This window comes from Salmo trutta, chromosome 25 (assembly GCF_901001165.1).
Source record: "Salmo trutta chromosome 25, fSalTru1.1, whole genome shotgun sequence".
In the NCBI taxonomy this organism is placed as follows: Eukaryota; Metazoa; Chordata; class Actinopteri; order Salmoniformes; family Salmonidae; genus Salmo; species Salmo trutta.
The window spans coordinates 5,196,282-5,215,038 of NC_042981.1; the positions used below are offsets into that span (position 1 = coordinate 5,196,282).

Here is an 18,757-nt window from a genome sequence, read left to right on the forward strand (position 1 = left end):
GGTCCTCCAGTACCCCCAACAGTACACCAACCTGGTCCTCCTGTACCCCCAACAGTACACCAACCCGGTCCTCCAGTACCCCAACAGTACACCAACCCGGTCCTCCAGTACCCCAACAGTACGCCAACCCGGTCCTCCAGTACCCCCAACAGTACACCAACCCGGTCCTCCAGTACCCCCAACAGTACACCAACCCGGTCCTCCAGTACCCCCAACAGTACACCAACCCGGTCCTCCAGTACCCCAACAGTACACCAACCCGGTCCTCCAGTACCCCCAACAGTACACCAACCCGGTCCTCCAGTACCCCCAACAGTACACCAACCCGGTCCTCCAGTACCCCAACAGTACCCCAACAGTACACCAACCCCGGTCCTCCAGTACCCCCAACAGTACACCAACCCGTCCTCCATTACCCCCAACAGTACACCAACCCCCCAGTACCCCGGTCCTCCAGTACCCCAACAATACACATTGGTATTGTAACACCTATAACTTGTCAAGCTATCATCAAGCCCTTAATGAGGTGTGCTTGTCCAGGGCAACAACAACGTGTACTGTTGGGGGTACTGGAGGACCAGGGAAACACTGCCCTATGTAGTGCACTACTTTAGACCAGGGCTCTTAGGGAATAGGGTGTAATTTGGGCTGAAGACATGTTTCCAGTAGCTTATGTGTTTTTATAATAAAACAGGTCATATTATAATAAGGATATTGTGATTGAATTCATTAATTATGATGTATAGTGATGCACAGAGCCAAGTTCCTGACATGTAATGCTGTAGTGTATCCTACAAAGCGTCAGGTCTTCATGAAGACCTATTCCATATCAGAACGTCAAATTCTTCTGTAAGACTATTACATACGTTTTAGAGGATTGTCTTATAAAAGGAAGTATTGATGACAATTACAATATATATCACATGAAATTGTTGAAAAGTTCAATAATATCCTTTCTGTTTTATGGGGCGGGCTACAAACACAATTTAAAAAAAAAACATTTATGAAGCAGAATTCATATGGAAACGAGTTCCTAAGGCAACGCTGCTGGTCCTGCTCTCTTTAAAATTCATTTTTAATATCATTTTACAAAGAAAAAAAATAACAGGCAAGTGCTGCTTCTGATGAAAAGGCACAATATCAACCTGCCATCTCATTATAGTCATTTATGAACATTCAAACAAGCAGATCTGTCAGCCTGTAATTTTCCTGTCTTCAGAAAACACAGCCAGGAGCTTCCCTACTGTAGGAACCTACTGCAGCCCGACCCTCAGAGGGGGGGTGGAACTCCCTACAAACCTCAGGGGAACAAGGCCAAAACCTCAGGAGAGCTCAGTACTGTAGTAACCTCAGAGGAGGAGGAGAGCTCAGTACTGTAGTAACCACAGAGGAGGAGGAGAGCTCAGTACTGTAGTAACCACAGAGGAGGAGAGCTCAGTACTGTAGTAACCACAGAGGAGGAGGAGAGCTCAGTACTGTAGTAACCACAGAGGAGGAGGAGAGCTCAGTACTGTAGTAACCACAGAGGAGGAGGAGAGCTCAGTACTGTAGTAACCTCAGAGGGATGGGACAACAATTCACCAGGGCTGAACTTCATATGAACAGTGTAGAATGAGAGTCCTTGAAGTTCCTATGTCGAGCTAACCACAGAGTCCATTCCTCCGTCCAGTCAGTTCAGGGTTGTATTCATTAGTGCATACCGTAACAAACTGTTTAGCAACAACCAACAGGTTTATTATTGGACAAATTCAGGTAGGTCCTTCCTTGTTTTGTCCCCGTTTGCTTCCTAGTGAATTACGACCCAGTTCACATGTTCCCTGTGAAGTTCTTGCCTGACTGCTGCTGGGCCTGAGCGTACCACTGCTGCCTCGGTTTCCTTTGGTCCACCTCGGACAGCAGGGCGTGACGGTAAGCCTCGTAGGACTTGACGATGCGCTCCAGTTCCTTCATGAAGAGCAGCTTCAACATGCCCTGGTATGTGTCCAGATCCACCAGCTGGAACAGCTCCCACTTCAGGATGTGGTCATACCTGGCGGAAGAGAGAGGTGTGTGTGCACCTGAACATCCTGTCTGCCCACATCCTTATACCTGAACATCCTGTCTGCCTCCTCACTGGCCACATCCTTATACCTGAACATCCTGTCTGCCCACATCCTTATACCTGAACATCCTGTCTGCCTCCTCACTGGCCACATCCTTATACCTGAACATCCTGTCTGGCCACATCCTTATACCTGAACATCCTGTCTGCCCACATCCTTATACCTGAACATCCTGTCTGCCTCCTCACTGGCCACATCCTTATACCTGAACATCCTGTCTGCCTCCTCACTGGCCACATCCTTATACCTGAACATCCTTATACCTGAACATCCTGTCTGCCTCCTCACTGGCCACATCCTTATACCTGAACATCCTTATACCTGAACATCCTGTCTGCCTCCTCACTGCCCACATCCTTATACCTGAACATCCTTATACCTGAACATCCTGACTGGTCACATCCTTATACCTGAACATCCTGTCTGCCTCCTCACTGGCCACATCCTTATACCTGAACATCCTGTCTGCCTCCTCACTGGCCACATCCTTATACCTGAACATCCTTATACCTGAACATCCTTATACCTGAACATCATGTCTGCCTCCTCACTGTCCACATCCTTATACCTGAACATCCTGACTGGTCACATCCTTATACCTGAACATCCTGTCTGCCCACATCCTTATACCTGAACATCCTGTCTGCCTCCTCACTGCCCACATCCTTATACCTGAACATCCTGACTGGTCACATCCTTATACCTGAACATCCTGACTGGTCACATCCTTATACCTGAACATCCTGACTGGTCACATCCTTATACCTGAACATCCTGTCTGCCTCCTCACTGTCCACATCCTTATACCTGAACATCCTGTCTGCCTCCTCACTGGCCACATCCTTATACCTGAACATCCTGTCTGCCCACATCCTTATACCTGAACATCCTGTCTGCCTCCTCACTGTCCACATCACAGGGAAGTGTAATCATAATACATAAGATTTGAACAATGCTCGTTTAAAACCCAAAGATGCTTTACAATAAACGCAGCAACAGTAAAATCCCTTTACAATAAACGCAGCAACAGTAAAAGGAGACAATAACCTCTAATATAGCCATCACTAAATCAATAAACACAATAACCTTTTCCAGAATATTTAACCAAGTTGTTAAGTTATGAGAAAGAGTACAGTATGGAGCCCCACTCCCCACTGCCTCAGCCATGGAAACAAGTATCGGAGGAAAGCCAGGTGGATGTTACTCACTTGAGTGGGGCGCGGGCATACACCTGTAGCCAGTCAGGGATCTCTGCCGTGTGGTACGGGTTGGCTGGTACCATCACTGGATGGTTCCTCTCTGAGGGGCGAGGCTGGTATACTACCGGAGGGGGCAGGGGAGGGGGCTGGTCATAACGAGGCACGCTGGAGCAGAAGGAGGGGGGGTTGGACAGTCAGTATGGACAGAGGCTAGGGTTAGGAGTCGAGCTAAATCACGTCAAAAACAAAATGGTTTTAAAAAAACAAAAACAAAGAAGAAGTCTACATTTCCTCCCTTACCTAGGGGCACAGGGGCGCCTCTGCCGCCTACCTAGGGGCACAGGGGCGTCTATGCCGCCTACCTAGGGGCACAGGGGCGCCTCTGCCGCCTACCTAGGGGCACAGGGGCGCCTCTGCCGCCTACCTGGGAGCACAGGGGCGTCTATGCCGCCTACCTGGGAGCACAGGGGCGTCTATGCCGCCTACCTGGGAGCACAGGGGCGTCTATGCCGCCTACCTGGGAGCACAGGGGCGTCTATGCCGCCTACCTGGGAGCACAGGGGCGTCTATGCCGCCTACCTGGGAGCACAGGGGCGTCTATGCCGCCTACCTGGGGGCACAGGGGCGTCTATGCCGCCTACCTGGGAGCACAGGGGCGTCTATGCCGCCTACCTGGGAGCACAGGGGCGTCTATGCCGCCTACCTGGGAGCACAGGGGCGTCTATGCCGCCTACCTGGGAGCACAGGGGTGTCTATACTGGGCCCTCTTGTTGACGTGGTCCACGTAGTAGGTTCCAAACTCAGCCGACTCCACCTTCTCCCAGCCAGGGGGCAGACCCTCTCTCTCCAGGGGGTGGGACCAGTGAGTGGTGTTGGTGTTGTGGTCGATGTAGTACTTCCTGCCTCGGATGGTCCAGTCTACCGTCCAACCACGGGGCAGGGGGAGGTCCTCGCCGCTCGGACTGGACAGGTTCCCCAGAGACTTAGCCTGCATCCGACCGATACCTGGGGACCCAGAGGAGGAGAGAGGAGGAGAGCAGAGGAAGAGGAGAGAGGAAGAGAGCAGAGGAGAGAGGGCAGAGGAGAGAGGAAGAGGGCAGAGGAGAGAGGAAGAGGGCAGAGGAGAGAGGAAGTTAGGAGAACAGTCAGGCTGTGTCCCACTCCCAAATGACACCCTCTTACCCAGAGCAGGGTTTCCCAAACTCGGTCCTGGGGCCCACTGGGTGTACGTGAAGGGTTTGTGCCCTAGCACTACACAGCCCATTCAAATAACCAACTGATCATCATCAAGCTTTGATTATTTGAATCGGCTGTGTAGTGCTAAAAAGTCTAATAGTTTGCCAAATTTCAGTTTGTGACAAAACCATTAAAGTGTAGAGAATCATTGTACCACCTACACCGCTGAGAAATATATATATTTTCCATAATCAAAACCATTGTATTTTCAGCTGGTGGTGTACAAAACTAAAAAGATGCAAAAAAACAAACAACTTAACAACAGGAAGCATAGAAATAGAGCACATTTCAATGAGAATTACTATACCACAAATTTCGATGGAAATGGTCAGGTTACCCCCCCCCCCAAAAAGTACATATTGCAGCTTTAAATGCATACTTTAAAATTGTGAGGCTAAAAATGAAAAACATATCCTTAAAGTGCGATAAAAAAAAGTACTTTTTTTTTAATCTAATGTTACTGTCCCCACTACAACAAAAAATGCATTTTATTTTGTCCTTTATTAACATTTATTAACATTTATTTTTTATTTTATTTTATTTCACCTTTATTTAACCAGGTAGGCCAGTAGAGAACAACTTCTCATTTACAACTGCGACCTGGCCAAGATAAAGCAAAGCAGTTCAACAACATACAACAACACAGAGTTACACATGGAGTAAAACAACATACAATCAATGATGCAGTAGAAAAAAAATAAGACTATATACAATGTGAGCAAATGATGTGAGATAAGGGAGGTAAAGGCAAAAAATGCCATGGTGGCATTTAAGTGAAATACTGTAGAATTCCATTCATTTCTATGGAGGACTGCTCCTAGAAAGCCTCTCAGTGGCCAATACATAACATCAGCAATCCAGGTGTTTATATACGCACACGTCATTGGTTGGTGCTCATGGGTCCGTTAACATGGAAATGATCATTACATTTTACAGGCTCAAATGAGAACTGTAGCATCAAAAAGAGAGAGCAGATATTTTCAGCACATTTGGCAGCTGGGAATCTGATCAACTCTGCTTGGGAGTGATGGACGACAACACGATTGGTGCTCTTAGCCGGTATAGTGAGTGAAAGACTGAAATGTGCACACGTTCCACAGAAATACACTGCTCCGTCCACAGAGAGGGAAGCATTGGTTCAGTCTGTTACAGAGCATTGTCTGAGAGGAGAAATGTACTGGCATAACTAGTAAAATCACCAAAAAGCTTCAATCTATACTAATAACAGTACTGGGAGTAGCCAGCCACCTAGAAAAAGTAGACAGCCAGGACTTCAAAACATTTTGCCCAACTATCAATATTTTTGGTGGCCTCTGGTACATTCTAATGCCTCGATTCCATCCAAAATACACAGCGAAACTATTGAATACTTAATCAAAATTGACCTCCCAGATTAGAAACATTAGTTGTGGTATTGGTGTGTAAAAGGACGAGACTTTACAATTTAAAATAACTGAAAATGTATGAATTCTGTCAATTTAAAACAAAAAAGGTAGGGGAGTGGATCAGAAAACCAGTCAGCATTCTCGTGTGACCATCATTTGCCTCATGCAGCGCGACATCTACTTTCACATCGAGTTGATCAGGATGTTGATTGTGGCCTGTGCAATTTTGTCGCACTTCTCTTCAATGGCTGTGGGAAGTTACTGGATATTGGCAGGAACTGGGACATGCTGTCGAACACGTCGATCCAGAGCATCCCAAACATGCTCTATGGGATTCTCTGCCTCTAACCCCATTATGAGGGCTGAGTCACTGGCTTACTGGTGCTCTTCCATGCCGTCCCTAGGAGGGGTGCTTCACTCGAGTGGGTTGAGTCACTGTAGTGATCTTCCTGTCTGGGTTGGCGCCCCCCTCGGGTTCGTGCCGTGGGGGAGATCTTTGTGGGCTATACTCGGCCTTGTCTCAGGGTAGTAAGCTGGTGGTTTGAAGATATCCCTCTAGTGGGGTGGGGGCTGTGCTTTATATCCTGCCTGGGGGTAAAGTTGATTGATATGGTGAGTATGCAGGCCACGGAAGAACTGGGACATTTTTAGCTTCCAGGAATTGTGTACACATCCTTGCGACATGGGGCTGTGCATTATCATGCTGAAACATGAGGTGATGGCGGCAGATGAATGGCACGACAATGGGCCTCAGGATCTCGTCACGGTATCTCTGTGTATTCAAATTGACATCAATAAAAATGCAATTGTGTTTGTTGTCCGTAGTTTATTCCTTCCCATACCATAACCCCACCTCCACCATGGGGCCCATACCATAACCCCACCTCCACCATGGGGCCCATACCATAACCCCACCTCCACCATGGGGCCCATACCATAACCCCACCTCCACCATGGGGCCCATACCATAACCCCACCTCCACCAAGGGGCCCATACCATAACCCCACCTCCACCATGGGGCCCATACCATAACCCCACCTCCACCATGGGGCCCATACCATAACCCCACCTCCACCATGGGGCCCATACCATAACCCCACCTCCACCATGGGGCCCATACCATAACCCCACCTCCACCATGGGGCCCATACCATAACCCCACCTCCACCATGGGGCCCATACCATAACCCCACCTCCACCATGGGGCCCATACCATAACCCCACCTCCACCATGGGGCCCATACCATAACCCCACCGCCACCATGGGGCCCATACCATAACCCCACCGCCACCATGGGGCCCATACCATAACCCCACCTCCACCATGGGGCCCATACCATAACCCCACCGCCACCATGGGGCCCATACCATAACCCCACCGCCACCATGGGGCCCATACCATAACCCCACCGCCACCATGGGGCCCATACCATAACCCCACCTCCACCATGGGGCCTATACCATAACCCCACCGCCACCATGGGGCCCATACCATAACCCCACCGCCACCGTGGGGCCCATACCATAACCCCACCGCCACCATGGGGCCCATACCATAACCCCACCGCCACCGTGGGGCCCATACCATAACCCCACCGCCACCGTGGGGCCCATACAATAACCCCACCGCCACCATGGGGCCCATACCATAACCCCACCGCCACCATGGGGCCCATACAATAACCCCACCGCCACCATGGGGCACTCTGTTCACAATGTTGATATCAATTTCTCTAAAACGACTTTGGAGGCGGCTTATGGTAGACAAATGAACATTAAATTCTCTGGCAACAGCTCTGGTGGACATTCCTGCAGTCAGAATGCCTTTTATTGTCCCCAGCGCAAGGTGCACCTGTGTAACAATCATGCTGTTTAATCAGCTTCTTGATATGCCACACCTGTCAGGTGGATGGATTATCTCCGTAAAGTAAAAAATGCTCACTAACAGGGAAAAATCAACAAATGTATGCACAACATTTGAGAGAAATAAAACTTTTTGTGCGTATGGAACATTTCTGGGATGTTTTATTTTAGCTCATGAAACATCAGACCAACACTTTACATGTTGAATTTTGATGGATTCTGACTCCTAAACTTGGAATAGTGTTAATTATTATTTTATTTAACTAGGAAAGTTCATATTTCAATAGGATACATGATCATTTGAGTGCCGTAGTCTGGTTTCTACACCAGAAGTTAACGGGTATGTGTAAGAGGAATGTATACGGTGGAGGCAATTAATCTGGAATGTACTGAGTAAAGGAAAGATAATCACATGGTTGCAGGCACTGATAAGGACGGAGAGATGTGGGTTAGTGAGGAATGGAGGGCCGAGGTCAGGTCACTGATATGGGCGGAGAGATGTGGGTTAGTGAGGAATAGAGGGCCGAGGTCAGGTCACTGATAAGGGCGGAGAGATGTGGGTTGGTGAGGAATAGAGGGCCGAGGTCAGGTCACTGATAAGGGCGGAGAGATGTGGGTTGGTGAGGAATGGAGGGCCGAGGTCAGGGCACTGATAAGGGCGGAGAGATGTGGGTTGGTGAGGAATAGAGGGCCGAGGTCAGGGCACTGATAAGGGCGGAGAGATGTGGGTTAGTGAGGAATGGAGGGCCGAGGTCAGGGCACTGATAAGGGCGGAGAGATGTGGGTTAGTGAGGAATAGAGGGCCGAGGTCAGGTCACTGATAAGGGCGGAGAGATGTGGGTTAGTGAGGAATGGAGGGCCGAGGTCAGGGCACTGATAAGGGCGGAGAGATGTGGGTTAGTGAGGAATAGAGGGCCGAGGTCAGGTCACTGATAAGGGCGGAGAGATGTGGGTTAGTGAGGAATAGAGGGCCGAGGTCAGGTCACTGATAAGGGCGGAGAGATGTGGGTTAGTGAGGAATAGAGGGCCGAGGTCAGGTCACTGATAAGGGCGGAGAGATGTGGGTTAGTGAGGAATAGAGGGCCGAGGTCAGGTCACTGATAAGGGCGGAGAGATGTGGGTTAGTGAGGAATGGAGGGCCGAGGTCAGGTCACTGATAAGGGCGGAGAGATGTGGGTTAGTGAGGAATAGAGGTCCGATCAGGTCACATTAAGGGAGAAGGAACCGTTTATTGCCCCGCATCACTTAATTTCTTGCCTTGCAACAGAGATGTAATGTTTAGCGAGAAAGAGGATGTCACCCAAATTGGCGCATATATATATATATATATATATATCCACACTACCACTGGTGGAGCTGTGTCTGTCTGCCTGCAGCTGTATGACCCAATCGGCGAATAAACTTGGTTAGAGCTTTACTAATCTTCTGTGAAATTTTATAAGGTTAATTTAGAACCTAACAGTTAGTGTGTGTGTTCAGTGTAGTTACTCCACAATACTAACCTAATTGACAGCGTAAAATGAGGGAAGCCTGTACAGAATACAAATATAAAAAATATAAAAAATGCATACTGTTTGCAACAAGGCACTAAAGTAATACTGGCAAACAATGTGGCAAAGCCATTAACTTTTTGTCCTGAAAACAAAGTGTTGTTGGATTTGCCCCAGACATACAACATATTATTGAGTACCACTCTCCATATTTTCAAGCAAAGTGGTGGCTGCATCATGTTATGGGTATGCTTGTACTAGTTAAGGACTGGGAAGTTTCAGCATAGAAGCGGAATAGAGCTAAGCACTGGCAAAATCCTAGAGGAAAACCTGGTTCAGTCTGCTTTCCACTAGACATTGGGAGATTAATTCGCATTTCAGCAGGACAATAAACTAAAACACAACGCAAAAATCTATGCTGGAGTTACTTACCAAGACGACAGTGAACATTCCAGAGGGGCCGAGTTACAATTTTGACTTAAATCTACTTCAAAATCTATGGCAATACTTGAAAAATGGTTGTCTAGCAATGATCAACAACCAATTTGACAGATCTTGAAGAATTTAGAAAATAATAAATGGGCAAATGTAGCACAAACCAGGTGTGGAAAGCTCTTAGAGATTTACCCAGAATGACTGGTGCCAAAGGTGCTTCTAACATGTATTGACTCAGGGGTGTGAATACTTATGTAAATTAGATATTTTTGTATTTCATTTTCAATAAATGTGCAAACAATAAAAAAAAGATTTTCACTGTCATTATGGGGTACTGTGTGTAGATGGGTGAGAAATGTTAAATTCAGGCTGTAACACAACGTGGAATAAGTTAAGGGGTAGGAATATTTTCTGCCTCCAGAATGTATTCATACTTCAGAAAGTATTCAGACCCCTTGACTATTTCCAGATTTTGGTAGGTTACAGCCTTATTCTAAAATGTATTAAATTGTTTTAGAAATTGCTAATTTACTTTTACATAAGTACCGTGCCATTTTGTTGAAGCACCTTCGGCAGCGATAACAGCATCGAGTCTTCTTGGGTATGACGCTACAAGCTTGGCACACCTGTATTCGGGGAGTTCCTCCCATTCTTCTCTGCAGATCCTCTCAAACTCTGTCAAGTTGTATGGGGAGCGTTGCTGCACAACTATTTTCAGGTCTCTCCAGAGACAATTGATAGGGTTCAAGTCCAGGCTCTGGCTGGCTCAAGGACATTCAAGACTTCCCCCACAGCATGATGCTGCCACCACCATGCTTTCCCGTAGGGATGGTACCAGGTTTCCTCCAAACGTGACGCTTGGCATTCAGGCCAAAGAGTTCAATCTTGGTTTCTTTAGACCAGAGAATCTTGTTTCTCATGGTCTGAGAGTCCTTTAGGTGCCTTTTGGCAAATTCCAAGTGGGCTGTCATGTGCCTTTTACTGAGGAGTGGCTTCCCTCTGGCCACTCTACCATAAAGGCCTGATTGGTGGAGTGCTGCAGAGATGGTTGTCCTTCTGTAAGGTTCTCCCATCTCCACAGAGGAACTCTGGAGCTCCGTCAGAGTGACCATCGGGGTCTTGGTCACGTTCCTGACCAAGGCCCTTCTCCCCCGATTACTCAGTTTGGCCGGGTTGGCCAGCTCTAGGAAGAGTCTTGGTTGTTCCAAACTTATTCCATTTAGAAATTATGGAGGCCACTGTGTTCTTGGGGACCTTCAATGCTGCAGAAATGTTTTGGTATCATTCCCCAGATCTGTGCCTCGACACAATCATGTCTCAGACCTCTACGGACAATTCCTTCAACCTCATGGCTTGGTTTTTGCTCTGACATGCACTGTCAACTGTGGGACCTTATATAGACAGGTGTGTGACTTTCCAAACCATGTCCAATCAATTGAAATTTACCACAGGTGGACTTCAATCAAGTTATAGAAACATTTCAAGGATGATCAATGGAAACAGGATGCACCTGAGCTCAAGTTTGAGTCTCATAGCAAAGGGTCTGAATACTTACGTAAATAATGCATCTGTTTTTTTTTGTTGTTTTTTTTTAATAAATTTGCTAAAATTATCAAATACCTGTTTTCGCTTTGTCATTATGAGGTATTGTGTCTAGATTTTTTATTTTTTTAAAATCTATTTTAGAATAACATAAAATGTGTCTTGTCACAACTGATTGTCTTAAACGCATTAAGGAGGAAAGAAATTCCACAAATGAACAACGCACACCTGTTAATTAAAATGCATTCCAGTTGACTACCTCATGAAGCTGGTTGAGAGAATGCCAAGAGTGTGCAAAACTGTCAAGGCAAAGGGTGGCTACTTTTAAAAAAAATCTAATATAAAATATATTTTTTGTTTAACACTTTTTTGGTTGCTACATGATTCCATATGTGTTATTTCATAGTTTTGATGTCTTCACTATTGTTCTACAATGTAGAAAATAGTAAAAAAAAAAAAAAGAAATTGAATTTGTAGGTGTGTCCAAACTTTGGACTGGTACTACATAAATTATTTTACACATATTTATCCACTTTTTTTTGGTTGTTGTGTTGGCACAAAACTACAAATATACTGCTAAAAAAAATAAAGGGAACACTTAAACAACACAATGTAACTCCAAGTCAATCACACTTCTGTGAAATCAAACTGTCCACTTAGGAAGCAACACTGATTGACAATACATTTCACATGCTGTTGTGCAAATGGAATAGACAACAGGTGGAAATTATAGGCAATTAGCAAGACACCCCCAATAAAGGAGTGGTTCTGCAGGTGGGGACCACAGACCACTTCTCAGTTCCTATGCTTCCTGGCTGATGTTTTGGTCACTTTTGAATGCTGGCGGTGCTTTCACTCTAGTGGTAGCATGAGACGGAGTCTACAACCCACACAAGTGGCTCAGGTAGTGCAGCTCATCCAGGATGGCACATCAATGCGAGCTGTGGCAAAAAGGTTTGCTGTGTCTGTCAGCGTAGTGTCCAGAGCATGGAGGCGCTACCAGGAGACAGGCCAGTACATCAGGAGACGTGGAGGAGGCCGTAGGAGGGCAACAACCCAGCAGCAGGACCGCTACCTCCGCCTTTGTGCAAGGAAGAGCCGGAGGAGCACTGCCAGAGCCCTGCAAAATGACCTCCAGCATGCCACAAAAAATGTGCATGTGTCTGCTCAAACAGTCAGAAAGACTCCATGAGGGTGGTATGAGGGCCCGACGTCCACAGGTGGGGGTTGTGCTTACAGCCCAACACCATGCAGGACGTTTGGCATTTGCCAGAGAACACCAAGATTGGCAAATTCGCCACTGGCGCCCTGTGCTCTTCACAGATGAAAGCAGGTTCACACTGAGCACACGTGACAGAGTCTGGAGACGCCGTGGAGAACGTTCTGCTGCCTGCAACATCCTCCAGCATGACCGGTTTGGCGGTGGGTCAGTCATGGTGTGGGGTGGCATTTCTTTGGGGGGCCGCACAGCCCTCCATGTGCTCGCCAGAGGTAGCCTGACTGCCATTAGGTACCGAGATGAGATCCTCAGACCCCTTGTGAGACCATATGCTGCTGCGGTTGGCCCTGGGTTCCTCCTAATGCAAGACAATGCTGGACCTCATGTGGCTGGAGTGTGTCAGCAGTTCCTGCAAGAGGAAGGCATTGATGCTATGGACTGGCCCGCCCGTTCCCCAGACCTGAATCCAATTGAGCACATCTGGGACCTCATGTCTCGCTCAATCCACCAATGCCACGTTGCACCACAGACTGTCCAGCAGTTGGCGATGCTTTAGTCCAGGTCTGGGAGGAGATCCCTCAGGAGACCATCCGCCACCTCATCAGGAGCATGCCCAGGCGTTGTAGGGAGGTCATACAGGCACGTGGAGGCCACACACACTACTGAGCCTCATTTTGACTTGTTTTAAGGACATTACATCAAAGTTGGATCAGCCTGTAGTGTGGTTTTCCACTTTAATTTTGAGTGTGACTCCAAATCCAGACCTCCATGGGTGGATAAATTGGATTTCCATTGATTCTTTTTGTGTGATTTTGTTGTCAGCACATTCAACTATGTAAAGAAAAAAGTATTTAATAAGATTATTTCATTCATTCAGATCTAGGATGTGTTATTTTAGTGTTCCTTTTATTTTTTTGAGCAGTGTATATTTCCAATCCTTTTTTAAAACTGGTACCGGGTTACCTTAAAAACAGAACACCATTGTGTTTGTGAGAGTCTCCCATTCCCATAGTAGGGTCATATTAGTTTGTAGCCCGAACAGTTTTGGACCCTACAGACAGGAGTTGACACGTCAGCGGTAGCGACTTCAGACAAGGTCCTATGGCGCTTGTGGGGGGTCGTATACGCTACAGATATTTGTGAGAAGACGGATTTCCAGGATGTCTCCTGATCTGACAGAGCTGTAGCTCTGCCACCTTCCACTGCGGATGGTGAAGACCGACATAAGCAGTGGCGGTGTATTGAGATGCAACGGGTACGTCAAATCGACTCTTAAGGATTTACTGTACATACAGAGAAAGACTTGTGAAGTCAACATTTGAAATGAAGCAGTCTGGGGATGAGGTATTTGACTTGGGTTCGGGCGGTCCCACTCAGTCTGCAAATTACTAGTTTGCAGCCAGACTACATTTTGAAGATCCAAACAGTGAGGTTTAACTGAAACGGCACCACCCCTCTCTCTTAAGGCTCTATCCAAACAAAAAAAAACAAGGATCTGCTAGCTGAGTACCCAGGAGAATGTAGCAGCAAAGAAATACTTGTTTCTAAGCTGTATTGACTAGTTACAATATAGCTCCATGGCCAATGCATTCATGCTCATACTGAAGAGTGGCAGTCCAGGAATTAACCACATCCAATGAGCAGCAGCCTACTCACCACATCCAATGAGCAGCAGCCTACTCACCACATCCAATGAGCAGCAGCCTACTCACCACATCCAATGAGCAGCAGCCTACTCACCACATCCAATGAGCAAAGCAATGTCAACCTATTATTCCCCATATCCTAGTGGACACAAGGTTGTTTGACTCATCTCAGTCATGAAGAAAAATAACTTTGCAGCCGTTTCTGAATAATAAACAATGCCGTGCTGGAGGTTGGTAACATTAAAATAAAACCCAGTCTTGAAACGAAAACCTAAAATAATTTGTATGTCATATCATAGGAATCACACAGATTTGTAGTGGGCAGTTCATATTTGTCACTTCAAGCCCAAATACATTATACTTTAGACTAAAATGATGACTTGACTTAAATCGTTGTGCAACATCACGGCTAAGCTTCGGCCATTGTCTTTCAGCTGGGAAAACGTGGCTTTTTACTGGTGTGGGCATTTAAGGCCTCAGTCATCATTTTCTTCTTGTTGACTAAACTACAACGCTGCCTTATTACTGAGTCATAGCTTTATTATGCTCCTTTATTAAATATGTATCAAATTTCAAAAAGGTGTATGGTAACAGTTGAATAAGTTGAGAGAAGAAAAAGAAGAAACCTGCACACTGCTCTTTAAGCTTTACATATCATCCTCAAGGCCTTCGTCAGAGCTTTACATATCATCCTCAAGGCCTTCGTCAGAGCTTTACATATCATCCTCAAGGCCTTCGTCAGAGCTTTACGTATCGGCCTCAAGGCCTTAGTCAGAGCTTTACATATCATCCTCAAGGCCTTCGTCAGAGCTTTACATATCATCCTCAAGGCCTTCGTCAGAGCTTTACGTATCATCCTCAAGGCCTTCGTCAGAGCTTTACATATCATCCTCAAGGCCTTCGTCAGAGCTTTACATATCATCCTCAAGGCCTTCGTCAGAGCTTTACATATCATCCTCAAGGCCTTCGTCAGAGCTTTACATATCATCCTCAAGGCCTTCGTCAGAGCTTAACGTATCATCCTCAAGGCCTTCGTCAGAGCTTTTCGAAGACAAAAAAAAGAAAAAAGAAGCTCTGACTAAGGCCGATAAGTAAAGCTCTGACTAAGGCCTTGAGGCCGATACGTAAAGCTCTGACTAAGGCCTTGAGGCCGATACGTAAAGCTCTGACTAATGCCGATACGTAAAGCTCTGACTAAGGCCTTGAGGCCGATACGTAAAGCTCTGACTAAGGCCGATACGTAAAGCTCTGACTAAGGCCTTGAGGCCGATACGTAAAGCTCTGACTAAGGCCGATACGTAAAGCTCTGACTAAGGCCTCGAGGCCGATACGTAAAGCTCTGACTAAGGCCTTGAGGCCGATACGTAAAGCTCTGACTAAGGCCCTGAGGCCGATACGTAAAGCTCTGACTAAGGCCTTGAGGCCGATACGTAAATCTCTGACTAAGGCCTTGAGGCCGATACGTAAAGCTCTGACTAAGGCCTTGAGGCCGATACGTAAAGCTGTGACTAAGGCCTTGAGGACGATACGTAAAGCTCTGACTAAGGCCCTGAGGCCGATACGTAAAGCTGTGACTAAGGCCCTGAGGCCGATACGTAAAGCTCTGACTAAGGCCCTGAGGCCGATACGTAAAGCTCTGACTAAGGCCCTGAGGCCGACACGTAAATCTCTGACTAAGGCCTTGAGGCCGATACGTAAATCTCTGACTAAGGCCTTGAGGCCGATACGTAAAGCTCTGACTAAGGCCCTGAGGCCGATACGTAAAGCTCTGACTAAGGCCCTGAGGCCGATACGTAAATCTCTGACTAAGGCCGATACGTAAAGCTCTGACTAAGGCCTTGAGGCCGATACGTAAAGCTGTGACTAAGGCCTTGAGGCCGATACGTAAAGCTCTGACTAAGGCCTTGAGGCCAATACGTAAAGCTCTGACTAAGGCCTTGAGGCCGATACGTAAATCTCTGACTAAGGCCTTGAGGCCAATACGTAAATCTCTGACTAAGGCCCTGAGGCCGATACGTAAAGCTCTGACTAAGGCCGATACGTAAAGCTCTGACTAAGGCCCTGAGGCCGATACGTAAAGCTCTGACTAAGGCCCTGAGGCCGATACGTAAAGCTCTGACTAAGGCCGATACGTAAAGCTCTGACTAAGGCCTTGAGGCCGACACGTAAAGCTCTGACTAAGGCCTTGAGGCCGATACGTAAAGCTTAATAATGAGCAGTGATACTAGCCAGAGCAGTGCATGGGTTTCTTCTTTTTTCCCCTCATCATATTGTATCCAATTGAAATGGGCTCAACTGATTAAAAAAAATGTTAAATAAAATATTAGGTAAGACTTATTTGGGGTGATTTCTGGGATAGTTTAGAATTTTAAAATTGTCCTTTTTAATCCAGGACTAAGACTAACTTATGTCTGGGGAAACCACCACTTTATGCTTACCTGTTGGCGGTCTGTTGGGGGTTGGGGAAGTGTGTTGTGGTGGTAGTCTTTGGAAGTTTGGATGTTCGTTGTGTTCATAGTATCTATAGTCTTCATGGAAGCGTTCAGGTGCTCTGGGCTGCTGTGGCCTGGGTTGAGGCCGTCTCTGCTGCTGCTGGCTGTCGTAGTAAGGCTCCGGAGGCGGAGGGTAGTAGTAGCGTCCAGCGTCTCCGTTCTCAGCCACGGGACTCACGTCCGTGAGGAAAGACTGCGAGGAGCCACCGTACTCGTGGGTTATATCCCCCAGGCTACGTGGTAGGTATGGAGGGGCTGACATCCTATGGCTTTCCCTCCGAGCCACCTCGTGGGGTGGTCTCTGCACAGGGGCGCGCAGGAAGCTCTTGTTGCGGGCCACCACAGGCTCAGGGCTGGGTCCCGCGGGGTAAGATGAGGGTCCTGGCTCCGGCAGAGGGACCTCTGTGCGTCTGGGAATAGTGGGTCCATGTCGGATGAATGAGGGCATGAGATCTGAAACAGACCAACACGTGTATGTGTCAAGAACATTGGGGGGGGACAGACTACAATTCTGGGCATACAGATTAGAGTAAGGACTCATCCGCGCTCTACCAACATCTTTAGTCGTTGGTTAGTAACTAAAGCCTTTCACTCAACAAATTCATGTTTGGAAATCAACAATGGATGACGCTCGGGACCAGAGCTAGCTAACAAGTTAGCTGAATAGCGCTTGGGACCAGAGCTAGCTAACCGCATATATATCAACTTTGGCAAAACGCTAGCAAGCTAGCTGGCTAGTTAGACATGCAGAAAACATAGTAACTATTAAATATTACGTTTACCAAGCTTCTTATGCTTGGGTATCATCATATGATCAAAAACTCACGACTTGTAAAAAAAAAAGTGAACGAAGAGACATTGCTAACCTAGGTAGCTAGTTAGCCAGCCAACTTACTTCTCAGGACTGGTGAGGTCTCCTTCTTCACATATTTCCCGTGTACCTCCGCTGGTTTCGACGCCTCGCTTTTACTTTTCTTTCTCGAAAGCATAACTCAAAAAGGAGACATCAATGCAATGTAATAAACTCGTGGAAAGTTCCCCAAAAACTACGAGCGTCCCTTCCAATCTGCAGTGTGTACATTTTAGCTAACTAACGTTAGATAGCTAGCTAGCTAGCTAGCAAGGCTAATTAACTAGACTTAGCTAGCTAGCTAAACGTTAGTTAACTTACGCATACCTGTTGCTAATTTTCTGGCAATCTAGACAAAAGCCAAAACAGAACGATTGCTTGTATCAACTAACTCTAGCCAGTTTTGCTGAAGTACACTATTTTTTTTCGCCCAGTTAAATCACTGTTTTTCTTCTCCAAGCCAGTTTGAAGTCGCTTTTCCATTCAGTGGATTTATCCAGCCCATGTCATCACCCCACTCCACACAAACTGCTCAACGCCTCCTCAACTCATTCCAGCCAGCCCGCGGAGGGTTGTGGGATGGGAATACCACAGTCATACCGTAGCTACATATGCTCACACTTTAAAATACAATAGGGAGAAAAGGGGGGGGGGGTAAAAAATAGGGAGAAAAGGGGGGTAAAACGTTTTTTTTAAACTATATATATATAAAAAAAAAAAGGTTTCAAATAAGTTTATTTTTGTATCTTTTACTTTTTTTTTTTTTTTTTTTTTTTAATTTTTTTTTGTGGTTTGAAGGGTAGCACTTGTTTGTAGCCAAATAGACCACTGCACCAACCCAAGTAGCCTCTTGTCAAAGTTTGTTTTGAAGGGTTGACCCAACTGAATAAATACATTACATTACATTTTTACATTTTAGTCATTTAGCAGACGCTCTTATCCAGAGCAACTTACAGTAGTGAATACATACATTTCATTTCATACCTACAAATATCCTCACATCCCATATGAGAATGGGCTGTCATTCAGTCATTCATTGTCAGGAATGTTCTCTGGTACAGTGGTTTAGTATCATAGTAAAAAAGAAAGATGAATGAAAACCTTAAAACAAAAAGGTAATGTATTCTAAAAAGGTAGGTATGTGACATGTGGGACATACAGTACAATGTGTAAATATGTAAAAAGAAACCTGACAATAAGTGAACGTCTGAATAACCCTCAGAGCTGTCCTGTAGCTAGTATGAGAATTAATAAAATAGTCCAAAACTGGAGATAAAATGACAAATTATTTTGATAG

The 18,757-nt window shown here is 46.4% G+C and overlaps 1 protein-coding gene across 1 annotated transcript; it reads right to left on the reverse strand.

Annotated features, from left to right (window-relative positions):
• Positions 1 to 1,602: 1,602 nt before the first annotated feature.
• On the reverse strand, positions 1,603 to 18,044 carry LOC115161903 (protein salvador homolog 1). Its single transcript, XM_029712721.1, has 5 exons — positions 17,506 to 18,044; positions 16,557 to 17,063; positions 4,036 to 4,306; positions 3,311 to 3,466; positions 1,603 to 2,029 (listed from the first exon to the last, which is right to left on the reverse strand). Exons 1-5 carry the CDS (start codon positions 17,597 to 17,599, stop codon positions 1,807 to 1,809), a joined length of 1,251 nt encoding a protein of 416 aa, XP_029568581.1. The 5' UTR covers positions 17,600 to 18,044; the 3' UTR covers positions 1,603 to 1,806.
• Between the last annotated feature and the right edge of the window lie 713 nt (positions 18,045 to 18,757).

Coding starts and splice junctions, on each gene's coding strand:
- LOC115161903 (XM_029712721.1), bottom strand. CDS start 17,599: ATGCTTTCGAGAAAGAAAAGTAAAAGCGAGGCGTCGAAACCAGCGGAG. Junction 4,307..16,556: donor CCCCAACAGACCGCCAACAG/GTAAGCATAAAG, acceptor CTGGGTCCCCAG/GTATCGGTCGGATGCAGGCT. Junction 3,467..4,035: donor AGACACCCCTGTGCTCCCAG/GTAGGCGGCATA, acceptor CTTCTGCTCCAG/CGTGCCTCGTTATGACCAGC.